This window comes from Schistocerca piceifrons, chromosome 2, assembly GCF_021461385.2.
Source record: "Schistocerca piceifrons isolate TAMUIC-IGC-003096 chromosome 2, iqSchPice1.1, whole genome shotgun sequence".
Taxonomy (NCBI): domain Eukaryota; kingdom Metazoa; phylum Arthropoda; class Insecta; order Orthoptera; family Acrididae; genus Schistocerca; species Schistocerca piceifrons.
In genome coordinates, this window is record NC_060139.1 from 297005995 (window position 1) to 297020272 (window position 14278).

Genomic DNA, 14278 nt, shown 5'->3' on the forward strand with positions numbered 1-14278 from the left:
TACCTTTAAACCCCTCTGGTATGTGGAGTTGATGTTTTCATAAATAATCTTAAAACTTCAATGACTATTTTTTCTCACTACTTGATATTTATCTTTATATTCTAATATTTGAGCAACATCTTTAGCCTTAAACCAACGATTATTGTCATTATCAATTATCACAAACACTTGTTTAGTATTATATGAAAGCTTATTGCTGACCAGGTCTATGATCAACTCCATTTATACTGATTAAAAATTTAACAGCTCAATAAAACTTAATTTGTAATAAATGGTTTCATATTGCTTGATTGATTCCCGTATGCACTATCATTAATATTCAGAGGCTGGGGTCATGGATTATGAAATTCTGAACTCTCTTTACCTCTCTTGTCATATTGATCTAAGTTCTCTTACATTTCCATAATATTGCCCTCACCTACATCTCGCTCTTGTAGACCCTCTGTATACCTCTTCCACCATTCTACTCGCACTTTTCCTTCTTTTCTCAGGTCTGATTTACCCTCTGACCTCTTGATATTCATAGAGCTGCTTCTCCTTTCCCTAAAAGTCTCTTTAATTTTGCTGTAAGCAGTATCTATCTTGCTGCTAGTCATATACACTTCTACATCCAGGTCCTAGTTCCTTAAATTCCCGTCTTTTTGCAGTTTCTTCAGTTTTAATCTGCAGTTCATAACCAGTAAATTGTGGTCAGAGTCCACATCAGCCCATGGAAATGTCTTACTATTAAAAATCTCTGTCTTGCCATTAAATAATGAAACTGAACCTTCCAGTGTCTCCAGGTCCCTTCCACGTATACAAACTTCTTTCATGGATCTTAAACCAAGTTTTAGCTATGATTGAATTATGCTCTGTGCAAAATTCTGTCAGATGGCTTCGTCTGCTATTCCTTTCCCCCATTCCATATTCACCTACTACTTCTTCCTCATTTCCTTTTCCTACTATGGAATTCCAGTTCCCAATGACTATTAAATTTTCTTCTCCCTTAACTATCTGAATAATTTCTTTTATCTCATCATACATTTTCTGAATCTCCTCCTCATCTATGGAGTTAGTTGGCACATAAACTTGTACTACTGTGGTGGGTGTGGGCTTCGTTTCTATCTTGGCTACAATAATATGTTCACTACGCTGTTCATAGTAGCTTAGCCATGCTCCTATTTGTTATTCATTTATTAAGCTTACTCCTGCAGTAAGCCTATTTGATTTTGTATTTATAACCCAGTATTCACCTCACCAGAAGCCCTGTTCCTCCTGCCACCGAACGTCACTAATTTCCACTATATCTAGCTTTAACCTATCCATTTACTTTTTACAATTTTCTAACCTACCTGCCCAATTACGTTATCTGCCATTGCACACTCCGTTCCTTAGAACTCCAGTTTTGTTTCTCCTGATACTGATATCCTCCTGATTAGTTCCCACGCAGAGATACGATCTATAATAGCCCAAAGAAATATGTAGCCAACATCCACCAGTCAAATAAAAGTTTACATCTACACTAGCTCCACAATGAAGAAGAAATGTGAAGGATGTGTAAGGAGATGAGGGAGATAAAAATTTTATTGTAACTCTACTTTAATAGTAGGAAATGGAAGGATAGAAACAATGGTGGGAGAACATGGACTAGTGGAGCAAGTAAAAGAGGAAGCTGCCAGGCAATACTGTACACAGAGCATAATTCAGTCATTGCTAACACTTGCTTTAAGAATAGTGAAATAAGGTGCAATATGTAGAAGAGGCCTGGGCTCACTAGAACGTCTGAGATTGATTATGCCATGGTAAGGCAGAGATTTCTAAATCTGATATTTAAGTGTAAGCCATTTCCAAGAGCAGATGTGAACTCGGACCACATTTTATATCAACTGCATATTACAACTGAAGAATTTGCGGAATAATAGCAATTTAAGGGGGAAGACATCTAAATAAACTGGAAGAACCAGAGGTTGTTGAAAGTTGAGAGGAAGACTTAGGCAGTGTTGGATGGAACAGAAAAATAAATACAATAGAAGACGAGATGGCATTCCAGTAAAAAGCAAAGAAAGGAAACCTGACTGATGGAGGAATATATATAGTGACTCACATTCGGGATACAAACTTGAAGAGAATATTACAGAATGAGAAGAGGAGACAGCTTAATATGAGATGGGAAATGTGAGACTGCAAGAAGAAGTAAACAGAGAAGTGAAAGATCTGCATGGAAACATTGCCCCTGTGATAGACGCCACTTCTTCAGAATTATTGACTTCCTTACGAGAGGCACCCATGACAATACTTTCCATATAAACTTACTTGACTTATTTCCTTCAGCTCTTATGCAGAGCACATAGCTTTGATGAAACTCCGCCAGTGCACTCGATTTTGGGCGAGGATCATTAGCTCTACAAACGATTTTCCCTCCTTCTCGGCCTCTTCCTGCAGTGTTCCTCCATGTTGTACTTTAGATTTTTTGTTTCCTTTCGCCCTGTTTGTTACAGTAGAGAGACTGACCCTCTACTGCATCCTGTTCTCTTCCGAGGGCGTATCCCACACATCTCCCACTTCCTTTCTTGGTTTGGGTGGTGAATGGGCTTGCTCTCGCTTTGTTCCAAAGCTCTTAATCGGATATCAAATTTAGCCAAAAGGTTCTAGGATTATTCCTAAGACATTTCGTGAGGAAATACTGCAAACTCTTGGTGATGGCACAGGTAATCTTGCATGTTTTACATCCGTATATCATCATCGCTTTCACGTTTGTTATAAGCATTGATAATTTAGTTGTTATATAGATTTCTTGGTCTCCACAGCGGATATAGCAGGATGAAAGTCCCATTCGCCTTTTGTACTCTAGCTCTGACACTGGCAACTACTTCTCTGTTTTCAGTAACTACACCCCCAACACACATGAAATCGTTTATTTTTTTAACAGCCTTACTGTTGAACCTCAGATTTCCCATATCTCTTGTATTGATTTTCATAATATTCGTCTTGGCGCCATTCACTCCTACCCCAACAAGCTTAGCTTCGTGTTCAAAGTCCTGTAGCTATCCTTCGATGCCAGCATGGTTCGGCTAGAGGAAACAGTAGTTGTCGACTAAATCAAGATCTTCCAATCGCTGAGTCAGTTCCAAAATTTATCCCTCTATTCCTCTACTCCACCACATCGCTATCACTTCATCACGCACAAGTAAACAAGTAGGTGGAGATAAAACACATCCTTGGCCAACTCAAAACTTGACTGGGAAAGGTTCCGTAAGTTCATCTTCGTGTAAAGCGCGGCATGTGTATTTATGGTAAACATTACTGTGTTCTCTGGCATCTCCTACTTCTTCAAAAATTTCCACATGTGACATTAATGGAGTCGAAGGGATTTTCGGGGTCTACAAAGAGAATTTGAAGACTAGCGACTAATTCATTTCACTGTTCGATAATGACTAAAAGCTTATTTACTCTGTGTGTACAAGAACAGTTACTTGGAAAACGGGGTTGCTGTTGTAGTATCTACATTTCAGCTTGGTGATATCTTCTTTTTTCTGCAATTTGACCAGGAATACTTCTCGGAACTCCTGTGACAGGCCCTTCAAGTTCCAGATGTCTGTCAAAAGAGGGTGAAGAAGATCCGTGGGTATGTCTGGATCAGTGGTCAGAAGTTCTGGTGCAATTTCATCTGGCGCTGAGGCTTTCCACTCCTTAGCTGCTTGATCGTTATCTCGATCTCTTCTATTGAAGGCGCCGTCCCGTATTATGTGCATAATATACGAGGCGGAAGAAATAACCTCACACATCAAGAAGAATATAATACAAAACTGGAAGAAGGAGAACTAGAGAAACATCATTTTGGGTTTACGTAAATTGTAGGAACGATTGAGACTACGTTGACCATACGTCTTTCTCAGAAGATAGATGGAAGAAAGGAAAATCTACTTTTATAGCATCTGTAGATTTGGAGAAAGTTTTTGGCAAAGATCAAGCTTTGTGATTTAGAAGGTGCAGAGATAAAATGCGGGGTCCGAAATGGTATGTAGAACTTTTATAGAAACCTGACAGCAGTTATGGGAGTCCAAGGACATGAAAATGGGAGTCCAAGGACATGAAAGAGAAGCAGTGGTTGAGATCGGAGTGAAACAGCGCTGTGGCTTATTCCTATGGTTATTCAGTCACTCACATTGAGCAAGAAGTAACGGAAACGGAGGAGAACTTTGAAAAGGGATTTAAAGTTATGGGAGAAGAAATTACAACGTTGTGGTTTATCTATGACATCTGCATCTACGCTTATAGTCCTCAAGTCACCTTATAGTGTGTGACGGAAGGTAATTTGTGTACATCGGTCACTTCCCCCCTTTCCTGTACCAGTCGCCTATCGTTGGCGGGAAGAACATTTGCTGGTAAGCCTCGATGTCGGCTCGAATCTCTCCAATTTGTTCTTAACGGTCTTTGAGTTGAAAGGACAGCTGAACAAAATGGACAGTATCTTGAAAAGATATTATAAGAAAAACATTAAAAAAGTAAAACAATGTTAATGGTACGCAGTCAAGGAAATCAGACAATGCTGAGGGAATTAAATCAGGAAAGAGAAACTAAAAGTGCTAGATGAGTTAAGCTGTTTGGGCAGCAAGGTAACTGACGATGGCCAAAGTAGAATGGATACAAAATGCAGACTGACAATAGCAAGAAAAACATTTCTGGAAAACAGGAATTTTATAGCTCGTAATTTAAGTGTGGTGCTGTAGAAGAGTGACGAAAGTTAGATGGGATGTCGAATACATGATGAGGAGGTACTGAACGGAGTATTTATAGTAGAACTTTAGTGAAAGATAGGATCGGTTGATACGACACCTTCTGAGGCATGAAGGAATAGACAATTTGATAATTGGGGAGGAGGAGAGGGTAAAATGTTGTCAGGATGCTTAATAATTTCAGGCACCTCTCGAATTTTGCGTTTGCGCGTCCACGACTCTTCCTCCAGGACACGGGCTTCTTAGGACAAGATGAGCTTTCGACAGTCACGGCGGTGTTCCATTATCTCCGATTTATTACGCTGCATTAATCGCACATAGCGTTTGTGTCTTACTACTCGTGTGCTAACTGGTCTCCCTGTCTCCCCTATGTAGGCAGCTCTGTCCTCACAATGAAGTTCCTATACTATTGCAATAAAAAACCGTCATGGATAATCAGGTTTTCCGCCAGTAATTCGAATCGTACTTGCACGATACTTCCATTGAGTAACTTCCAGTCTTCGTCAGGTGCTGCCAGAGCCTCGGGAGCCGCCCGATGAAGACTGCGAACTATGATGCAAGTATGACGCGGAAAACCCGATTTGCCAAGACGTCAACGCTTCACTGGGAAAGCATGAAGACCTAATTAAAAACTATTTTCCTCTATTTGCCCAAAACCACTAAATAGCAAAATACATTAGAGAGTAAGTGCAAGAATATCAAGTTCTCAGAGAAGGTCAGCTGCGTCACATAGCTCTTGCAGTCGTCACTTCCATAGAACAACCAGTGGCCCCAGACAGACGATGCTACTTGTTTTCATCTACAGTGGGCTGCTGAGAAGAACAGCTGCAGACCACGAAGTGGGGAGTGAGAAAGCAGTCCCTCCCATCCACTCCCCCCTGTTCTTGCTTTCCAGTGCTCGTCCATGCTCTGTCTTATCGACTGTCCAAGAAATGTTAGCATATCAGCAAACTTCATTGTCAGTCTTGTGTTACATTGTTAGCTGTGCAAGGTTTCTCCGTTTCTTTTATTTTTTCTGTCCAGCAGCAGCAAGAAAGAGGAAAATTCTAGTGAAATGACCATGCAGGCATCACATCCACATTCTTAGCAAGGCACACATGAAGAAACCTGTAACGCCGGAAAGGCATATCCTCCCATTTCCATCTACTGCACTATACATTTTTTTCCTTATTTTGTTACCTGAAGATATGGCATTTCTGTGTCTTTATATATTGTAATTGTTTTACTGTTTGTATATATATATATATATATATATATATATATATATATATATATATATGCATTTATGTTGGTTTGTTTTGTGAATATTATTTGTATTTACACGCTGGGTCTGGCCTAGGAAAACTATGCTATCGAACGAATACATCGATAGGTCGTGTGGAGAACCAAAGTGTTTAGGATCTTTGGTAGTGTTAACTCTGTCGCGTGGAGCGCGGGCAGAGGGAGAGTCTGGCTGGGGTGGTGCAGGTTGTGTGACGCTCCCGCGAGTTGCCGCGCTTTCGGGGTTGGGCAGCATGTAATTGCGCTCGACTTGCTATGATAGTTTCTGACACGGTGTCGCGGACGGGAAGCATTAGCTGGCGCACATCAAGAGCCCGTTTCGCCTGGTGATCGTGTCGAGAAGAAGGCGCGCCAACATCCAGCTTCTGCAACAGCGACGGCCGACAATGGGTGACTGTCGCCACCTCCTCGATTGACGGCTTCAAACTTTCAATCAACCAACAAGGAAGACTGGAAGCACGTAAAGTTTTAGAACTGTATGGCAGACTTCAGCTTTTCAAACTGTTCCATTTTCATAACTAAATTACAGCGACGTAGCATGAACCTTTGTTGCTCATTGTCCCAATTGCATTACCAAGCAGGGTCCCTTCCTTTTCCGAAATGAACCCGAGTGTCGTTGAAATTCAAACGCCAGCATCATTCGATTTCACTGCTTTAATTTCAAAGTTCAGTTAAGGTATTCATAGCTGGCTACAATATTTAGATTACACAAGCACAAATTAAGAGTGCGAGTTTTGTTACCGTATTTTAGCTTACCTGTGACTGCAGCTCAGCTTGGTACGTACTAAATTTTACTATTGTTAATTGTTCAGAATCATTTAATTCAAGTTCAAAGTTAAATCTCTTATTTCTAAATTGCGTAGATTCAAGTAGCTTTTGAAACGATTGTTGAGATAGTCCAAGACTAACCGTATTTTACTGAATTTCGATGTGCTTCAGAAAGAAAGCTCACTATTAACTTCAGTCACTAAATTAACTTTCGGTTTTCCGGTTTTATTAATTCTTTTGCTATATTAAGTAAGAGTGTAGCGAAATTTATTACTTCTGACAAACTTTCAGTTTTCACACTACACGTGTCAACCTTCAGTTGCCACGCTTCTAGTGCTAATTATATGTGCAATAACCTTTGTTTTTCAGTTACTATAGTAATTGTCCTTAGGACTGGAGACCGTAATTTCCCCCAAATCTCAAATATCTAATTACCGCTAGTTAATTGTTAACGTAACGACCGCACATTTACTTTCTTTATTAACTTTACCCCTTTTCAAAATTAATTTCCACCAGTTTCATTTGCATTTTTCCTTTCATTTAGATGTAACCCTTTCCTCCCTCTTTACCGACAGATTAACTTCGGTGACGATTGCTTTTCCCAAATTTCCATTAGGTACACACGGTTTAATTTTTCACTGTCATTAAGTTCGATAAGTGAGGGGGAGGTTACAAACCCTACCATTGGTGATGTCTGAATTCAATAAAATAAATATTTGCAATGAAAAATGAATTTAAGTACTTGTATATGCAGTACAAGTTTCAGTAAATTATTGACTCCATGATAAAATGTTCCATTTCATATGCTGAGCAGATTAATATATTTACATCTCTCAAACTTCTGCAAGTGCAGACTTCTTTGGTGAGGAATGTATTGAATGACAGGACTACCAAATAATCATCAGCATCGTAATATTGAACATTAACTGAACCATAATATTAAACAATAACACAGCTTGGTCTGATAGGTAATTTCATTACCTAAGAAAGAGTAGTAGATTTATCATCAACATACATGAACAGGAACACCAATATCAGGCCAGCGCATGTCTTCCAGTGGTGGCTTTGGAGAATTCCACACAACAACCACCTTATGGAGATAAGGTAAGCCATAAAGTCTACTGACAGAGTCGATAAGTACCTGTAACAGAAATATTTTTTTCATCCTATTCGGCATAAGTATTCAGCAGTACATCAAAAGGGCATAAAGAAAAAATAAAGAATCAGCAATAATGAGAGCAATAGCAGCAGAAGCAGTAGCATCGTGCAGTGTTTTGTTTGTTTTGGTTAGTATAGCTCAGTGTTGGATAGACCATCAGAGACACAGCACCACATGTTCCTTCTGCTAATATGGCGAGTATACTGTTCGTTTGTTACATATTTTTACAGGCTTCAAAGGGGAGCGACTGCAGTAATGGATGGGAACTGTGATTGCTGTGTACAGATGCAAGCTGAGTTAGCGACCCTTTGCTCACAGCTCCAGGCTGCATTGGCTTCCGTCACATGCTAGAGGCTGCAGCCAAGGGGCATTACTGTGTGGGGTTGGACGAGGGGATGTGAGGGACGTCGAGCATGTCCCTTGTTTGCCCCGATCGGTCCACTGCTGTGGCTGCCCCAGGTACTGCCTGCACTGAGGTTTACCCCTCACCTGTGGTCGAGTGGGAGATCATTCCAAAATCTGGCAGGCAGTGAAAAACTTCACGAGGGGCCGATCGTAGGGCATACCCGGTCCGTTTGACGAACAGGTTTCGGGTGTTATTTGTGGCTGACGATGCCTCTGAGTCGGATGCAATCGTCGACCCTGTTCCAGAGGAATCTTCTCGGCCCACAAGGTCTGGGCATTCACAGAGGGTGTGATTGCTGGTAGTCGGGAGCTCCAACGTTAGGTGCATAATGTGGCCCCTTAGGAACATGGCTGCCAAGGAGAGGAAGGAAGCCAGTGTGCACTCCATGTGGGTACTGGGGGGTGCTTCCGGATGCCATGAAGAGTACAAGGTGAAGCCAACTGAAGGTGGCGGCTGATGTCTGTACCAATGACGTGTGTCGCTTTGGATCGGAGGAGATTCTCTCTGGTCTCAGGCAGCTAGCGCAAATGGTAAAGACTGCCAGTCTTGGTTGCGAGATTAAGGCAGAGCTCACCATCTGCAGCATCGCCGATAGAACCGAATGTGCTCCTTTGGTGCAGAGCCGAGTGGAGGGTCTCACTCAGAAGCTCAGGCGCTTCTGTGACCGTGTTGCCTGCAGATTCCTTGACTTGCGCCGTCGGGTGGTGGGTTTCCAGGTCCTGCTTAAAAGGTCAGGAGTCATCTACACATCTACATGAGTAGCGGGGACTGTGTGGAAGGGACTGGGTGGTTTCTTAGGTTAGAGGGTCTCAGGGAACCACAGAAAGGGCGTCGGTCTAAAAGGGCACAGGTAAAACACGGTGAGTTAGTTGTAGAAACGATCGGTATTGCAGTTATAAATTGTCGTTGCTGTGTTGGGAAAGAACCATAGCTAAAAGCCCTAATAGAAAGCACTGAAGCTCAAATAGTTACAGGTACAGAAAGCTGGCTAAAGCCGGAAATAAGTACATCTGAAATTTTTTCAAACCATCTAACAGTGTTGAGAAAGGATAGATTAAATACAATTGGTGGTGGAGTATTTATTGGTGTCAGAAGTAGTTTTCCTTGTTGTGAAGTTGAAGTAGGTAGTTCCTGGGAAATGGTATGGGTTGAGGTTATACTCGACAATCGGACTAAGCTATTAATTGGATCGTTTTACTGACCCTTCCGACTCAGAAGATATAGTTGCTGAAAAGTTCAAAGAAATCTTGAGTGTCATTTCAAATAGGAACCCCACTCATACAGTTAAAGTCGGCGGTGACTTCAATCTACCCTCGATATGCTGGAAAAACTATATGTTTGAAGCCGACAGCAGGCACGAAACGTAATCCGAAATTGTACTGAATACTTTCTGAGCCCACTCGAAGCGTAAACAGTTGCGAAAGCACACTTGACCTCTTAGCAACAAATAATCGTGGACAAATAGTATCGTGACGAATACAGAGATTAGCGACCACAAGGCAGTTGCTGCTAGGCTGAATGCCGTAACACCTACAACCATCAAAAATAAACGCAAAGTATATGTATTTAAAAAAGTTGGTTAAAATGCTCTGAACGCCATTTTAGCAGACAGTCTTCACTTGTTCCGATCTGGTCATCTAAGCGTAGAAAAGTTGTGGATTGATTTCAGAGAGATATTATTGATAGCAATTGAGAGATACATACCACATTAATTAATAAGTGATGGCACTGATCCCCCATGGTACACAAAACGGGTCAGATCGCTGTTGCAGAATCAACGAAAAAAGCATGCCAAATTGAAAAGAATGCAAAATCCTCAAGACAGGCAAAGTTTTACCGAAGTTCGAAATATAGCGCTTACTTCAATGCGAGATGCTTTCAGTAATTTCCATAACGCAACTCTGTCTCGGAATCTGGCAGAAAACCCAAAGAGAGTCTGGTCATACGTAAAGCACACTAGTGGCAAGACGCAGTCAATACCTTCACTGCGCGATAACAACCGTGAAGTCACTGATGACAGTGCTACTAAAGCAGACTTATTAAACACCGTTTTCCGAAACTCCTTTACCAAAGAAGACGAAGTAAATATTCGTGAATTACCATCAAAAACAACTGCCAAGATGAGAAACATAGAAGTAGATATCCTCGGTGTCGCAAAGCAGCTTAAATAACTTAATAAGGGCAAGGTTTCTGGTCCCGATTGTACATGAATCAGTTTCCTCTCAGAGTATGCTGATGAAATAGCTCTATATTTAGCAATTATATACAACTACTCGCTCAAAGAAAGAACCGCACCTAAGGACTGGAAAATTGCTCAAGTCACACCAATACCAAAAACGGAAGTAGGAGTAATCCGCTGAATTACAGGCCTATATCACTAACGTCGATTTGCAGTAGGGTTTTGGAACATTTACTGTATTCGAACATTATGAAGTACCACGAAGAAAACGATTTATCGACACATAGCACGGATTCAGAAAATATCGTTCTTGTGAAACACAAGTAGCTCTTTATAGTCATGAAGTAATGAGTGCTATCGACAGAGCATGTCAAATTCATTTCATATTTTTAGATTTCCAGAAGGCTTTCGACACCGTTCCTCAGAAGCGTCTTCTAACCACACTGCGTGCCTATGGAATATCGCGTCAGGTGTGCGACTGTGATTTCCTGTCAGAAAGGACCCAGTTAGTAATAATAGACGGAAAATCATCGAGTAAACCAGAAGTAATATCCAGCGTTCCCGAAGGAAGTATTATAGGCCCTGTATTGTCCCTGATCTATATTAACGATATAGGAGAAAATCATAGTAGCCGTCTTAGACTGTTTGCAGGTGATGCTGTCATCTACCGTCTTGTAAAGTAATCAAATGACGAAACGAATTTCAAAATGATTTAGATAAGATTTTGTATGGTGCCAAAAGTGGCAGTTGGTTCTGAATGAAGAAAAGTGTGCAGTTATTCACACGAGCACTGAAGGAAATCAGTACATTTCGAATACGCGGTAAGTCATACAAATCTGAAGGCTCTAAATTCAACTAAATACTTAGGGATTACAATTAGAAATAACCTAAGCTGGAACGATCATATAGATAACTTTGTGGATAGAGCAGGCTTGCGATTCATTGGTAGAACATTTAAAAGGTGCAACAGGCCTACCAAAGAGACTGCTTATACCACGGTTGTCCACCCTATTCTGGAGTACTGCTGTGCGGAGTGAGATCCCCATCAGGTGGGACAGGCGGATGACATCGAAAAAGTACAAAGAAGGGTGGCTCATTTTGTGTTATTGCGAAATAGGGGAGATAGTGCCACAGACATGATACGCGAATTGGAGTTGCAATCATTAAAACAAAGGCGTTTTTCGTTGCTACGGGATCTTATCACGAAATTTTAGTCACCAGAGTTCTCTTGCGATTGCGAAAACATTCTGTTGGCACCCACCTACATAGGGAGAATTGATCATCACGATAAAATAAGAGAAATCAGGGCTCGTCCATAAAATTTAAGTGCTCGTTTTTCCCGGGTTCCGTTCGAGAGTGGATCGGTAGAGAGACAGCTTGACGGTGGTTCATTGAATCCTCTGCCAGGCACTTTACTGTGAACGACAGAGTAATAATGTAGATGTAGATGTAGGAGCAGTAGTAGCAGCAGTAGTAGAAGTTAGTACTCTAACATACAAGTGACGGGTATGGGAAGTGTTCTACCACGAACCCGCAGCCTGATATCTATCGGACTCTGGGGATATTTTCATCGTGTGACGGGTATTAAATGATTAAACTTTCTTTTCACTTGGAGATGCCATTCTCCGAGCCACTCCCTCATCCCCTGCCCACGGCCGTAAATTCAGTCTTATTTTTTTTGCGAGGAAACAGTGTCCAAATGTCATCTTGACGAATTTCTTGCCATGCCTGGAACTAAAGCTGCGTGAGTTCAGTACGACTGCTGTAGTAAAGTTGATATGAGATCACACGTGTTCCCAATGTGTCCTAGATATGATTCGTGGCTGACAAATCAGGGCCAAGGATCCTTGCACCTCTCATTGTGTTTGGGGGTGAACTACAGTGGGCAACCTTCAATTATCTTGCTGTTCCAGGATACATGCCGATGTCGCAAGCTGAAGAGATAGAGGAAGTATATGAGCATACTGAACGGGTAATTCAGTACTTAAAGGGAGAAGAAAATATAATAGTCATTGGAGACTAGAATGTTGTGGTAGGGGTAGTATGAATATGACGGGGGAAGACTAACTGTGTTCTGCAGTAGTTTTCTGCTAGTAATAGCTTATACTCTGTTGAAGAATCACAAGTGAAGGAGGTATACTTGCAAAAGAGCAGGAGGTACGGGAAGACTGCAATTGTATTACACCAGAGTCAGGCGGAAATTTCGAGATCAGATAAAGATTCAAATGGTTCAAATGGCTCTGAGCACTATGGGACTTAACATCTGAAGTCATCAGTCCCCTAGAACTTAGAACTACTTAAACCTAACTAACCTAAGGACATCACACACATCCATGCCCGAGGCAGGATTCGAACCTGCGACCGTAGTGGTAGCGCGATTCCAGACTGAAGCGTCTAGAACCGCTCGGCCACATCGGCCGGCTCAGATAAAGGACTGTAAGGTGTACTGGGGAGCTGATAAAGACCCAGGTCACAATTTAGTAGTGATGAAGAGTAGGGTGAAGTTTAACAGACTACTCAGAAAGATGATGATGATGTTTGGTTTGTGGGGCGCTCAACTGCGCGATCATCAGCGCCCGTACGAAGTAACAATTTTTACACAGTCCAATTTTTAACTCAATCCAATCTAGCAACTGTCACTAATCAGAAGGAATTAATGTGCAAAGAAGTAGGACACGGAACTACTAAGGACTGAAATCTTACGCTTGACATTTTCAAAAAGGCTGTAGATACTGAGATAAGGAGCATCTCAACAAGCAGTTCATCTCTAAAAAGGACAAGCACAGAAGTTAGGAAGAAAAACATAGGTGCAATGAAGCTAAATGTGGAAAAACAGTGGGTAACAAAAGATATACTTCAACTGACCGATAAAAGAAGAAAGTACAAAAATGTTCAGGGAATTTCAGAAATACAGGAGTACAAGGCACTTAGGAACGCAGTAAATGGAAGTGCTCCGAGTTGGTATGAGTCAGGCGATACTCCACCTGACTTTCGAAAAACTTCATCCACACAATTCCGAAGATTTCTGGAGCTGAGAAGTGCGAGAATTATTGCACTGTCAGCTTAACAACTCATGCAACCAAGCCTCAGACGAGAATAATGTACAGAACAAAGGAAAAGGAGACTGAGGATGTCTTAGATGACGATCATTTTGGATTTAGGAAATGTAAAGATACTAGATAAGCAATTCTGGCTTTGTAGTTGATAATGCAGGCATGACTAATGAAAAATCAAAACACATTCACACGATCTGTCAACCTAGAAAAAGCGTTCGACAGTGTCAAATGGTGAGTAAAATAGGGGTAAGGTATAGGGAAAGACAAGTAATATACTGTATTTACAAGAGCCAATAGGGAACAATAAGATTGGAAGATCGTGAACGAAGTGCTAGGATTAATAAGAGGGTAAAACAAGGATGTAGTCTTTCGACCCTACTGTTAAGTCTATCCATCGAAGAAGGAATGACGGAAATAAAAAAAGAGTGGAACTAAAATTCTAGGCGAAAAGATGTCAGTGATAATATTGGCTGATGACATTGCTATCCCGAGTGACAGTGAAGAAGAATTACAGGATCTGTTGGATGGAGTTAACAGACTAATGAGTACAGAATATGGACTGAGAGCTAATCGAAGAAAGACGAAAGTAATGAGAAGCAGAGGAATGAGAGCAGCGAGGAACTTAACATCAGGTTTGGTGATCACGAAGTAGACGAAGTTAAGAAATTCTGCTACCTAGGCAGCAAAATAATCCAAGACCGCCGGCCGCTGCAG

General features: G+C 41.3%; 1 protein-coding gene across 1 annotated transcript in view; it reads right to left on the reverse strand.

Moving 5' to 3' along the window:
- Window positions 1–14278, reverse strand: part of LOC124777210 (exostosin-3-like) — a 195102-nt gene that overhangs the window by 70768 nt on the left and 110056 nt on the right. The window contains exon 6 of the mRNA XM_047252525.1: window positions 7780–7905. Within this exon, the coding sequence (XP_047108481.1) occupies window positions 7780–7905 (126 nt within the window). The remainder of the gene's footprint in view (window positions 1–7779; window positions 7906–14278) is intronic.